We start from the raw sequence: 15024 nt of genomic DNA, 5'->3' as shown, positions 1-15024 counted from the left end.
GCCTTGATCCTGTGTGTTTGCAGTACTGAAGCTTTCACCAGCTTCAAAGCCAAGACCATTAGTGTCACCATTAGGTTTCTGATTTTTCAACAAGTCACGAAGTTCGTCTGAGCTTTTCTTGAAGTTTTCTTTGTGCTAATTTGCAGTATCCAATTCTCTTTCCAAGATACCTTTCTGTCTCATGAGTTCATTTGAGTTATTTTGTGCATGCATCAGATCTGTCTTCAACATATCATTTTCATAACTAAGTCTTGTATTTTAATTTGCAACATCATTCAGTCTTCTAGTCAAGTCTTCTTCATTCTTCTTTCTATCTTCAATTTCTTTACAAAATCTTATAGTCATATTCTGCATCTCATTCTTTGTTGTCATGTTCTCTTGTTTCAGCTTATTCATCAGATCACTAAGAGTTTCCTTTTCATCATTCTCATTTTGAATCTTTTCACAAAGTTCTCTTCTCTTGTTCCTTGCAATGGTAATATTTTCTTGAAGTGCTTGAATAATATCCTCTGCACCCTTTAGATCATCTTCAAGTTTTATATTTTTTAACTTTTCTGTATCATAGTCTGAGAGAGCTGCTTCTAATTGCTTCATCAAGTTTTCCATCTCTATTGGTGTCAAGATCTTCCTCAAGCTGTTAGGCTTCTGAAAATAGAGGACCAAGCTCTGATACCAATTGTTAGTATTCCTAGAGATACTGAGAGAGGGGGCATGAATCAATATCTAACCGGTTATAAGATTTTCTTAACTTAAAACATGTAGAGCATATCAATATCATATACCGGTAAACAAGAAATAATGCAATAAACAGAGATAACAATAACCACATGAAAAACACACCATAACATAGTAGTTTAATGAGGAAACCTGGTGTGGGAAAAACCTTAGTGGGATTTGTGACTCATAATATTCACTTACTGGCCAATAAGAGAATATTACTGCTACAAGAGGGGCCTGCACATGTAGGAAGGCCAAGTGCCTAAAGCTCACTGCTCAATTACAAAATGGGAAGTCTCACTGACTTACAAAATGGATTATATAAATCCAATGTCTTGTACTACTTCAAAATAGCATCTACTATGCCAGATCGAGTACCGGTTTATAGCTCTACTTCATACATAAACCCTTAACCTATAATTCGCATAATATGTCTGCCTTATTTCACCTATATATTTTTCTTCCATCTACTACAAAATGTTTTACAATGATCTCTTATATATATGAGCCATTTTACAACTTTCCAAGTTGGCTTACAATGATTTTACAATAATTGACAAAATATATTACAAACAAAATTCCTATCGGCTTCTGTGCCAGTATGCTTCCTTTTATTGCCGGTGGTCTCTGTGCCGATGTAGAGTCTGTCTTTGCTGGTGCAGGTAAATTTTCTTGTCGGTGTCATAGGATTGTAAGGTTGCCATCAATGACAAAACCTTCAATCACCTACAATATCTCATTGGAGTGTGCATTTGCCAACAGTGTGAAGTCTATTGGTGATTCATATCACAATTATGTATCTTATGAGAATGATTTTATTGAGATATAATTTGCAAATTATTTGGTTCAGAACAATTTGGTTGCTATTAATTTTGAGGATTGTCTTCTAAAGGATCTTGTTGAGTTACTTATAGAGAGAATGGTTGAAGATGATTACCATAATGCTAAAGAAGGATTTACAGAAGCAAATTTGAATGAGATGATGATAGATAAATGTAGGAAGGCACATCAGGTGTTAATTCTTAATTTATTGAATTTTAGAAAATCTACAAAAGTGCTTGAAAAAATGTATAAATATTATTTGACGTGGCCTATTGCCACCCAAAAGTTCAAAGACAAAATTGACCGAATTGAGTTTCAATTGGTTGAAATGGCTAAAGATTATAAAGTGTCTACATATATTTATGGCAAAGAAATGGATAAGGCTCAACAATTGCATGATAAATTAGCTTTTAGAAGGAGGCAGAGAGATGAGTTAATGGGAATGTTTAGAGAGCTGAGAGATGACATGGAATTAAATCTTTCTTCTTATTTGAGATTGTTGGTTAAGTAGAGAATGTTGAGAAGGTTTCTAAAAACATAAATTATTTTGATGATGCAGTAGATAAATGTGTTGATTGTGAGAGTAAAAGTACAATTCTAGATACTACTATTTGTGCTTGGAAGGCCTTGGTGATCTAGTTGAATAAACAATTCAAAGATATTTGGCTAAGTGATTTTTAAAGGTTTTGGTGCTTTGTGTTTTGGCCTTTGTCCTTGATGGCAAAGGGGGAGAAAGGTACTGAAAAACGTTTTTGTCTAATTCAGAGATGTTGTTCTTAGGGGGAGTTGTTATTAGTTGGTGTGTTGAGAGAGAAAAAAAATTGGTTGTTTGCCATCAATGACAAAGGGGCAGATTGTTACAGATGCGTGCTTTGTCATCATTGATGTCAAATAGTGTGGTTTGGATATGTTCTAGTCCAAACATCTATTGTTGGATTCAATGCTGAAGTATTTATTGAAACATATGTAGTTATCCTTTTGTAGCTGAGGTTGTTATGATTTCCCTTTTTGGTTCAGGTTGTGTTAGTAGTTGTTCCAGTTGATATCAGCTTGTTTTTTTATGGTGAGGATAGTTGTAATCTTTATTTGTATGGTTTGGGTGTTGCCTATTTTGGTCCACACTCTTTCATTTGTGTAATAACATGATTGGTATATGTGTTTAGGTTTAGAAGTGACATATATTTATTGGTCTAGTGATTCCGTGTGATGTATTCTTTTGGTCTAGTGTTGCTTGTTGGATATTGGTATAGGTCTGGTTTATGTTCCATGTTTTATATTTTTTGTCCAGTTTTATATCTTGGGTTGGAAATGTGTGTATAGATTATAATTTATCCTTTGGTCGTGAAGATGTTTTTGTTCTGGTTTGGTATATATACATGTTGATTTGTTGAAAAGAGTATTGCTGAGAAAGATGCAAGTAAGTTGAATGATGATGAATATGTGAGATATGTGTGTGGAATTCGGAAGTAAGTATGCGTGACTTGATGTAAGGATGTCGATTTGAATTGTTTCATCAGATGGTACTGCAATGCAAAAGTGATAGTGGATGTAGATGCAATGATTTGGAAGGACTAGTGGTCTAGATATTTCAATAAGGTCAGAGATTGTTCTTCAGCTATGACTATAATTAGCATATTGAGATTCTTTTATTCTTACAGTTCTTTTCTTGAAAGTTGTAAATTTGCATCTTGCCCTATTGCAGTTAGCTTCAAGTTTGCATGTCTTGTTTTGTATCTTGCCCCAAGAGCAGTTAGCCTTCATCTAGAAGTTTCGAGTAGTGATCTCTATATTTTGTAATACATTTCTATATAGTGGATTATTTCTGTGATTTTGTGCTCACAATGGTTTTTCCTAGTTTGCATTTTCCACATATAAATTTTGGTGTTCATGCATGATCAATATGAATGTTCTATGATGTCTTAATTTATTTGGAATGATTTGGTTGATGCACGATTGAAGTCTGGAATTTTAGTTTATGTTGATCCCCCCCTGTCAGCATTCGGTGTGTGTTCAACAATTAAAACTAAAGTTTAAAAAATCAAGCAAATCTTTTACCTAATAGTAATTTTCTAAGCTAACCATCATTGTTTAATCCTTTTAAGTGAAAAAAATAATTATGTATTATGTATGTAGGAGAAATCATACAAGTGGAATAGATTAACATACATCGTTTTATTTTTTAATGCCATCAAAACCATGAACATAGATGTTTTTAATAGATATTAATTAATGAAAAAACTTATGCTAAAATTGTAGGATTTACTTGTTATATTTCTTTATTTGGCATTTGCATAAGTGCTCATGAGATTTATTCATATTCAAAGAAACCTTTGGTAAATTTTTTAAATCACAAATTTTATATTATCCTCTATCAAAACCTTTGACTAATTTAATGATAAATGAATATTGGACACAATAAACAAGAATATAAAAAACCTAAAATTCTTTAAAATTTGATAAATTCAACTAGATTGATTATACTTTACTAAAATGAAATTCTAAATATACTCAATAAATGTCTTTAATATTCTTAAATAATTTTCAAACAAATAAAATATTTTTTTAAAGTGCAATTATATGATACACAAAACCACTCATAGATTATTTAATCTTGGCCTTTCTAACTGCTCTTTTGATCCATGGTGGGTTCATTCATAGCTATAAAGTTCTAAGTTTTGGGGATGATCAAGACCCTTAGGTTGAATTATGGATTCCAATATTGATACTTAAAAAGTGATACACTTTCCATTTCTAGTAGGGCCAATTTTTCCAATTTTATGCTAGTCAACATGGATAAAGATTCCTTAATTTAAAGTGGACCTGACATTACATTGATAACTTGACTCAGTTCTTTGCCTACATCTATTTTTTATGGTATCAACTAGGTTTTTGGAAGCTCCTACCTCCCTCCTGGATGGGTTTACATTTTGAGTGGTTCCTTACTCTTTATGATATTGTCCTCTCGATTGTTCCCTTTTTCACACCTCCTACAAGTAGGACTATTAACTTGTGTCTTGTTGTCTCTCATGTAAAGGGGATTGTAGGTGCTATACCTTTTAATGATCATGTTATATTTTAGAAAGTAGTAAATGTGTGTTCTTTAACTCCCAATTCATGGTATTAGGAGAGAATTTTTTAGACAATAAGAAGTATTCCTCTAAAAGAGGACTGATTAACAAATTTAATAAGTTGTGACTTTAAATTCTAGTATTTTAATTAGTGGATTTTAGTTTTCTTTCACCCCGCCCATAGTGGTAGAAATATAATTTAGCCTTGTGCAAGGAGTTTCTTTGTGGTGGTTTTTGAATCTTTTTTTATTAGGATGTAGTTGTGGAAGGGCATTCTTAGTTTTGCAGCATCACAAACTCTTACTAATGCCCTAGTATACTATTATTAACCCTCATACCAGATCGTTCTCCTCTATATTAGTATGGACTTATCTTCCAAACCTCCCTTTAGAATTTTAATATGATTCTAGTTACAAGGTTAACAATAATTCATTGGGCAGATTTATGAAGGAGGACCAAATCAATTCTCATTTTTATGATACTAGCTATGCTCATACTTTAGTGAACTTAGATTTGTCCAAGTTCCTTCTTGACAAGTTTATTCAATAAGTGGTAGATTAGTCATGGAGCCAAATTGTCAATTATAAAGACATGCATCTCAATGTCAAGGTAGTTGACTACTAGAAATTTTCTATTAGAATGCCCATGACATAAGGTTTTGAGAATTCCACCTTGGTTGAAAATTTTTCTACTGAAAGAATTTAATGTGGATTTATTGTTGAATATTCTACTTCAAAGTCTTTGGAGTCTACTTGTGGCACTATGGAGAAAAATTATAAGCTATTTATTGTTACTTTGTTCTATAATTTAATGGTGGTTGTTCCTCTGATGTATCATACCCACTCCTAGTTTGTGGTGTTAGTGATCATTCCCTAGTTCTAGAGGAAGTTCCCATTTATCAAATGCCTTATCTAACCAACATCCAATAAGGGAAGAAAGTTCTTCCTAAGTCATTTTCTTATTTCCATGTGCAAGCCCACGTTATATGTATTGTTAGGACAAGGTATGACACTATCTAAGATGCCAATTCTCTCTTGGACTTCGTTTTGGCAACTTAATTGGAGCTTGTTGATGCTCTATTAAAGTTGTAACTTGATAATGGGTTATTGTTGTCTCTTGTTTCTATATTTTTTTTTTATGTATTGCGTTATTGGTTAGCTATTTTTCTACTCACAATTTGTTGTAGTAGAATTTTAAAAGCTCTTTAAAAAACAATAATTTTTAATCAACAACAATAAAATACATAAATCTACATATAGACTATATCAGCTCATAATTAATAATAGAATAAACAATAATATATAATTTTGTTAAAAATATCAATTAAATTTGAACTAAATTAACTAAAAGAATAAAATAATAAAGATTTATTAAAGATTATGAAACACCATTTCTAAATAAATATGAAATGTTATAACAAAAATTATAAGAATCCTTCCTATAATTTTAATTTTCCTTTGAATCTAATAAGTATTATATGAACAGAGGGCATTCTATCTCTATGGAAGCTACTGAAATCATCCCACAAACGCTATATGTGAACAAAACAATCATTTGAAATGCATTAATGAAAATCCTTGAGAAAAATTCTGACTAATACGCACTGTAAATTTTAATTTAATATGAAAATGTAAATTTTTAGTTTTTGGAATACTTTTAATAGGTTTTAAAGTTAATCGTGCCCCAACTGTTTTAACCCTTTTTTTCATTATTATTATATGAATATAATATGCTAGCTGTATATTGGTTGGAATTTATTGTACAAAGCTGAGGCTTATACTCTTTAAGAAAGAAAATTTCGACCAATACGTGTACGCAGTTTCTCAACAACTTGTAAGGTCAGCGACACGGATGATTATGTGTATTCAGAACGGAAGGTCTGAACACCGCAAGCTGTAGGTGGAAGATTCTATTTAAGAATGGTAGGTTTTAATATCCAAAATGCTAATATATATAAACGTCAGCGCATTCGGTGTATGTATCAGCTATCTAAGATATCAAAGCCTAAACGTAAAAGTGACCAACGTCTCAGAAATTGGAATTTCTATTTGCTTTGTAGTGCCTCAAATCTCTGTAAAAACCCCTTCGAACAAAATTTGTGTTGTAAACAGAGAGTTGTCATTTCAATAATAATCCATGGGAAAATTCCCATTAGGGATTGCTAATGGATCTCTAAAATGCGAAGATCTGAATGAGAATGGAACATGCGAAAGCCAACGTCAATTTGGTGATATATGGCGAGAAATCCAAGGCGCAAACAATTGGAAGGGCATGCTTCATCCCATTCACCCGCTTCTCAAAGCAGAGATTCTCAGATATGGTGATTTTGCACAGCAGTGCTACGATGCATTTGATAATACTCGGTCTTCCAAATACTATAGGAATTGCAAGCGCACAAAAAGCTCACTGGGGAAGAGATTGGAATTAGTAAAATGTGGACGTGGTTATCAAGTTACCGAATACATATATGCCAATACTGGAACCCTAAATTCCTATTTCCAGGAGAAAGCAAGGGATAGCGGTGCTTGGATGGGTTTCATTGCTGTTTGCACAGATGAAAATGAGATAAAAAGATTGGGTAGGCGGGATATAGTTGTTGCATGGAGAGGCACCGAAACACCACAAGAATGGATTCAAAATCTCAGAGATATATTAGTTCCTGCTACTTTGTCGATTAACGTAGAATCCAACATCCAAGCTACATTCAAATCCGATGTTCGGGTAGAGAAGGGGTTTTTGAAGTATTATACATCTGTAAATGAAGGCTCCAGACTCAGCGCAAGAGAGATTGTTGTGAATGAAATAACGAGGTTATTGAATAATTTCAAAGATGAAGATGTGAGTATAACGTTCACTGGACACAGCTTGGGAGCTGCACTGGCAACCCTAAGTGCATATGATATAAAACAAATGGTGATGAACGAAAATTACATGAGACCAATACCTGTCACAGTGTTTGCCTTTGCCTCTCCACGTGTAGGTAACTTATCATTTTCCCAACACGTTGAGGAGATTGGAGTTAAAGTGTTGCGCCTGGTAAATAGAAAAGATTTCATTCCTAAAGTTCCTGGAGTTTTTGTGAATGAGAAAATGGGTTGGCTCACCAGAATTCTGTATTGGTTTCCATGGGCATATGTTCACGTTGGAATCGAGATTAGTTTAGACACCAGCAACTCAACAGTGCTGAAGCAAACTTATAATCCAGTGGGCTTCCACAATTTAGAGGTTTATCTCCACTTGATCGATGGGCTTCAAGAGAATAAAAAGCTGCCTTTTACATCATCAGGAAGAGATCGAGCCCTTGTCAACAAGAATTCTGATTTATTGGTTACAAAGCTTCAAATCCCTTCTTACTGGTGGACGCGGAGAAATAAAGAAGTGGTGAAACGTATAGATGGAAAGCTGGTATACTCTCCGAGACCGGCCACTTCTGTTCTCCTTCCTCAGTCCTCACCCCCGGTCATCTTTAATTTAGTAAGTTTATTGCAAGTGGTTCTTGTTCTTTCTGTAGTTATAATTGTCTTCCAAATTGGACGTACAATCTAGAACCCTATCTGATTCCATTAATGTTTAGTGGAATATTTGTCAACGATGTTTAATGTCAACTGAAATTGTACATTGAAGATCTTTATTAATATGCGGTTGTACTTGCATTGAAAGAAGGTGCAATGTTTATAGTGATTGTAATTTATATCATATGCCATAACATGTATATAATTGAATTTATAAATGCTTTATTAAAAATTTGATATAATATCAATATGTTCAATTAATCACTATTAATTGTTTACAATTGTTGATATAGTATAAGTTTGGTGAGTTTTGATAAGAGTCATTGTAGCATCTTGGATGTGATGTCTATTAAAATGTTGAATATTGATTATTTTAGTATAGAATTGAGAATATTGAACATCATCTAGATGGTTGTACAAAAAATATAAAATGTTGTCTCGAGAGCTAAATGGAAACTAATGTGGTTAAATATAGATGTTGCAATTTGTGCTCATATCAATTGATGATTAAAAAGGCCTTAAAAATGTTCTTTAAACAAATCTTAGACACTCAACTTAACAGAGAATAATCATATTCATACATTTAATGTTAAAATTGTGAAATTTTAAAAAGGAAAGCTAAACAACAAATAAATCTAACTTAAAAAGATAAAAACATAAAAAAGAATTGACCACTAGCAACTTAAGCTAAAAAAATGATAACAAAATATAAATTCATGATTAAAATCAATCAATATATTGAAAGAAACAAATTAATATTAGGACCATACATTAATAACATTTAAAATCATAATTGTATGGAATGCGCATTTTCGGAGGGTACTAATCAAATAATGTGAACACTGAAATTAGTAGTCATAATCATTTATAGTATGTTGTAATAACATAAATGCATAGTTTTGATACTTCTTATAAGTCCTTGTTGTGCTTCCTCCACATCTCGTCAATGGTCTTGAGATCAAAGCCATGGATTAATTGAAACTCTAAAAAATTACATAGCATTTTTCTATTTCAGCATCTCCTATAAGAAACATCAACCATCAGCTTGTCACTTGATTTGCTAAAATCACCTTGCGGAACTCCAAAATTTGTTTTGTGTAAATCAATAGTGCACATCTAGTACTATTGTCAAACCTCCACACCCATAACTAACTAACTAAATATTGCACATCGAGTAGTAGTGGAAGCATTGTGAAGACATGAAGTAATGATATTTTTTTTAAATAATGAAAATAGAAAGTTTTCTAATGAATTTTTTTATTAAACTCTTCTTCAAAGCAATATTTGTGACAGCCATTCCAAAGGGGTAGCACTATAGTAACATGTATCAAAGCTACAAGTTTCATAGAAATATGACACTGTGGATTTGGTAATTGTCCACCTAATATGTTTGGATGTAGTAGAATGGCAGTCTCCCATGAGACCATATGGCCTTTCAGATTACAATGCACAGAGGGAGAATTAATGTAGAATGATATTCTATATTTTTAATAAAGTATTCAAGAGTCAATTTATCAAAGTGATAAAAGTAAGAAAGTTATAACAAATAAAGAAGGATCATCATGTACTAAAGGAAAAAGGGAAACATATTACAAATTTCTGTAAATATGATAGACCAAGGCATAATAGTTACAATAGTGATGGACTAGGTCCAAATCTGCATGAATAGTGTTGGAACTACTACATATACTTTATTAGAATAGGGACAAATGTTGGTCTAAGAAGGGTAGTCCATTCCTTTTACTTGATTTATACCATTGATTATTGAACAATTTCTTTTTTAAGGATGTTATCTTCAAAGACGTATGCTTCCTAAATCCATAGTTCTAAAGTGAAAAAACTTCCATAAAAATTAGAAACAAACTTAATGAATCAATGTTATTTTGAACCACAACAAAAATATGTATGCACTGTAATGGTTTTGACACCTATACCATTAAATTTGTTCACATTATTTTTTTTAAGTTTCTCTTCCTTAATGTGATTTTTATTTTAGATTTAATAATTCTTCACATGTGTATGCTTTAATCTAATTTTAAACTCCCTTACTATTTAAAGACAAAGACATTACACCTATTGATAGTGTTGTCAACAAGTTTTAGAGCATTAACAAGGATTTGATTCAAAAGATTGAAAGCCTGCTAAAAAATTTGTAAGGTCTTTGGGGTTTGTTCCCCTATTTCTATTGTTGTTGTTTTACTATTATCCAATGTTTGGTTCACTGTTGGTTCCCTTTTGATGGACATTTTTGTCATGTTAGGGTTTCATGTCCCTTAGAAACCTATTTTCCTTTAATCAAAAGCAAATAAAAAAGCATTCATAGGATCCAAACAATTTCAAAATATACACTTTCAAATTAATTAAACCTTCACAACTTCTATGCAACAAATAAAGAAATGGAGGGTCCATATTATACATATACCACTATGTTTCTACCTTATGATGTTCCTTGGGGGGTGGAGTTCCCAATGAAGTGTGAAATAGAGGATTACAAGTTACATACCTTAGCATTCCATGATTTGCTATTTATTATATATGTGATCATTGTGGTTGTGATTGATTTAATCATTTGTAATTTTGTGGTGAGGGTTTTGGGGGTTAGGAAGCATGGTGGTAATGAGCCACTAAAACAACCATGATCAGTATTAGGAAGATGCAAAAAATTCTAATAGTTTGCAGTGAGGAATTTGATATACAGGCTTGTTGCTCTTTATCATTAGATAAAAATAAAACATATTGTGAGATAGTAGAAAATGACGAGTAGTATCTTAGGGAGCTATAAAAATAATCTTAGAACATTTTAATTTGGAGAAAATGGTATACTCCAATTTTATAGAGTAATTGTTTGGTTTCTTCTTAGGTCACAAGTTTGAATCATAAGAAGGACTAGGTTTCAGAAACTATGGGCCTATGTAGTTTGTGCAAATACAAGATGTTGTAGTTTATATTTTTATTTTAGTTTAAGGCGAGTTTTGGGTTTGAAACTATTTGTTAGATTTATGGAGGATATTAAAAAAAAATCACAAAATTCATGGCAAGTGACTTAGTTAAATATTATACACAAATTGTGTTAATCTATCAAAGATTTGTTGAGAAAAAAATGAGCAGAGCTTAGAGGAAAAACATTACAAAACCTTACCAAAGCATAAATTTCTTGAAAGTGAGATTAACGAAAACCAATCTCCATACACAACTGTTGCTTTAATCTATTTAAAATAAGTAAAAAGTGAGTTTGAAATTATAATGTTTTTAGAGCTACTTGTTTTTTATTAAGTGAAAAGAAGTTTTTGAAGGGGCCCTGAAACCCTTTTACAGAGACTAGATAATCAAAAGATAAGACATTAAAGACCAACTAGATAGAGAAAAACACAAAAAAGAGAAAGGTGTCTAAGACAAAAAGCCAACAAGAAGCAAAAAGAAGAAAAGGGACGACACAAAAACAACTAAGGGACAGCCACGAGCAACAGACCTAAGAAAGGTTTATGATAAGCTTTGTCGCTTCTTGCTCCAGCTAGACAATAGAGGCGGAAGTGCTCTTCAGTTCCTCCAGCTCCTTGGCATGCTGGGTCATCTTCCTAGTACTTTCTTGAGTTATTTTACCGTGACTAGTAGTCCCCCCTTCAAGAGTTGGAACCTTATCCTCGGTCATATCAATTATATTTTTTCCCTCATAGATTTGTTCTAGTTTGCCGATCATCGCACTAACGCTATCGGTAGAGGCTTTCAGAATTTTTTGGCTTTGTTATCCAATTTTCTTCAGAGTATTCTCATGATTGAGTACCCTCTTCTTAGGATCACTAAATCTATCCTCCACAACTTTAAATTGAGAGCCATATGCACCAGTGATAGCCTTTGCATCGCTAATGGATTTTGTTAATTAATTCAGGTAGTTAGGCATGGTATTGAGCTTACATGTTCCAACAGCTTCTAAGGTATCCAATTTACTAGATGAATCCTCCTCCTTATTCTTTAAACTATCTATCTCCAAATAGACCCAATCAATAACCTTGCAGAACTCCATCATCCCACTCTTCGCAGTATTCAGCATGATAACTGGAGAGTTTCTGCTATCAATGTTGAACTCAAGAGCAGTATTATCCAGGGTCTCCACATTAGCACTAGTAGTTTTATCATTGGGAGGAAGAGTATCACCTTCATTCACTGTCTACCGATGTTCTTCAACATCATCTTTCCTTTTATTCGGGTCTAGAGGATTGGGTTAGACATTTAGAGAATCATTCCCTTTTTCTGGGGTAATATCAGTAATGATAGGGGTCCACTTATTTTTATTCTTAGGCAGTGGGGTAACATAAGCACTATCAGTCTCCATCCCCTCATCATCCTCTTCATCATCTTCAAGCCATCTGTCCTCCTTCTGAACCTTACTCCTTTTTCCTTTAACCCCTTTTCCATCTTCCTTTTTTCTAGACCCAAAAGCCATATCTTTTTCCTTCCCCTTGCTAGAAACTTTAGGAAAGGTAGTCCTATCACCATAATCTTCCCACTCAATATCAAACTCCTCGTCTTCACTATCTTCTAAGTTCTTTGACTCATCATCTGAATCTGAAAGCTCAGTGATAGGATGCTACACAAAGGAGGTCTTGACATGGGTGTATAAAATCAATATTAACCCTTCATGCAGGGGAGGGTTACTATCTGGATTATCCCTAACTAGTGTTAAGGGAGCTAAATAGATAGAAGGGTATAGACACCAGATCTTTATGGCAAAAATGATTTAGAAGTACAAAGTGATAACCAAGGATACGAGAGTATCTACTATCAAGAGTAACATATTGCATGAAAGAAAAAAAAAACCCATCTCCATACCTTCTTTATCACCTTCGGCGAGTAGTAGGTCTTGTTGGATTTCACCAACTTGGTTTTTTCAGACTCATCCTTCTGGAATCGCTTGATAGAAGCCTTTGTAAGCTTTCTGTCTCTGTAAAAATTTATGCCTCCCATTGGCAATGCCAGTGACTTTCATGATCATCCCTTCGTCAATTTCAACTTTTCTTCCTCCTATGGTAACTTTTCCATCTTTCTAATTCTTCTTGAAAATTCTAGTAATGGTAGGGTTTTTCCTAAAAATTCTCTCCATATACCTTGTCATCTTGACTATTTCTAGAATAGCCCATGCCTTTCGCTTATCTTTCCATTCATCATAGGAGAGCGACTCAATTCTTTTCTTGTTACCTCCCATAGCATCAACTACAAAATTAAATTCGTTTCCTTCACAATGTAGAATAGGTCAAAAATAGAGATCAAAGTGTAGAGCAAGGAGGCCTTCAAAATAGAAATGGGCACCCACAAAGTATGCAGAGGGTGAACTCACAATACTGGTTCCCACTTTTTGACCAACTTTGACACTTAGATGAACATTTTGCAAAAAACCTTCACTTTTCGACACCTATAACTTTTAAATCATTAAGAATTTGAAGATGATGTAAACTAGTGATTTGTAACATCCTTTTTGTAGATTCTAAATATATTTTTTTCAAATTTTTTTGAATAAAATTTATTGATTTTTCCATCTCCCTCAAAAGTAGTTTTTTACAGGAAACAACATTTTTTAAGAGTGATGTGCATCCCGAAACGTATAAATTTTTTTCTGTAAATGATAAAAACTTATCTCTTTTAAATTTTGGTTTGTAACATCAATACCCAGGGCATGCAGTTGGTTTGATAGTGATATGTTGAATATTTTTTATTTTATTAAGTTTTGAAGTTCGACTAATTATAATTTAGGTATAGGTGTACGTTTGAACACATAACTTGCTCTATATATATCAAAATTAAGTTTTATTTTTTTTGTTAGAAAGAAGACATCAATACCTAGGGCATAGATATTTTTCAGAATTTTTTTGAATTAGTTTGCTATTTTTCCCAATGCATTGAACAAAGAAGTTCATGTTTGGTGAAAAACCTACATTCATAAAAAATAAAATAAAAATATATTAATAAACTTAAATATATTAAAAATTATACTATTTGGAAAGCTTATAATAAGGACTAAATCCTCAAGAAAACAAAACTTCTAAATGAATTCATTTGACCCCTCGAAAGCTAATGTAAAATTGGTTTTTTATCAGCATTTGATAGATGCAAAGGAGACTCCATTGCAAGTATGATTTAGAAGTAGAGAGGTTCTATCTGAGAAATTTTGATCTAAGAACCTTTGATCTAACTCTCTTCAATTAATTACTTCAAATGGGACCTCTTAAAGCTTAAATAAATATATTTTCCAAAAAATGTATGATTTCGGCAAAAATCAGGATGTACCAAAAAGTGGGAACCAGCTTTGTGAGTTCACCCCAGAGTCTTGTCTGCATTAAATTCCATCTCAATCTGCGAGCACCACTCTTTTCGATTCATTATGGCCATTTTCATTGATATGTACATTGTTATTATTCCTTATCACTCCCTCATAACCATGCACTCTATCATAAATGAGGAAGGCACGAGCCTCATGAGGAAGATCCAACTCACCTCTCCAACTCATCATGTGGTTAGAATGGATAGCCATGTTGGCCGCCCAATCAGCCACAGTGTTGGTTTATTTATAATTGTAAGATATGGCATACTGCTCAAAAGAGTTAATTATCTCTCTTCGTTGAGATATGATATTTTTATGATCAATGATGGGGAGGATAGAGCCTTTAGGCATTGAATGATGTTATTAGAATCTCCCTCAAGCCAAACTTTAATAAATCCCAATAATTTAAAAAGGGAAAGGGTTTGGTAAGTAGCCATGGCCTTGGCTAAGTGGTTATTTTGTGATCCCATAGGGAGTACCACCGCCGCAATATGATAACCAGACTCATTGCTTATCACTTCCCCACACCCAGTTGGCCCCGAGTTTCCCTTGGCCACCCCATCAAAATTATCTTTCATCTAGCCAGTCGGAG

The 15024-nt window shown here is 33.1% G+C and overlaps 1 protein-coding gene across 1 annotated transcript; it reads left to right on the top strand.

Moving 5' to 3' along the window:
- The first annotated feature begins 6743 nt into the window (after positions 1-6743).
- On the top strand, positions 6744-8153 carry LOC131033501 (phospholipase A1-Igamma2, chloroplastic-like). The gene has a single exon (XM_057964731.2). It carries the CDS (start codon positions 6744-6746, stop codon positions 8151-8153), a length of 1410 nt encoding a protein of 469 aa, XP_057820714.2.
- Positions 8154-15024: the final 6871 nt, after the last annotated feature.

The sequence above is a fragment of the Cryptomeria japonica genome, chromosome 9, assembly GCF_030272615.1.
Source record: "Cryptomeria japonica chromosome 9, Sugi_1.0, whole genome shotgun sequence".
In the NCBI taxonomy this organism is placed as follows: Eukaryota; Viridiplantae; Streptophyta; class Pinopsida; order Cupressales; family Cupressaceae; genus Cryptomeria; species Cryptomeria japonica.
Note: the sequence above shows the minus strand (reverse complement) of the source record. Positions and strands in the feature narration are given on the sequence as shown.

Excerpts from the sequence above, each read along its gene's own strand:
- LOC131033501 (XM_057964731.2), top strand. The coding sequence starts at position 6,744 with ATGGGAAAATTCCCATTAGGGATTGCTAATGGATCTCTAAAATGCGAA.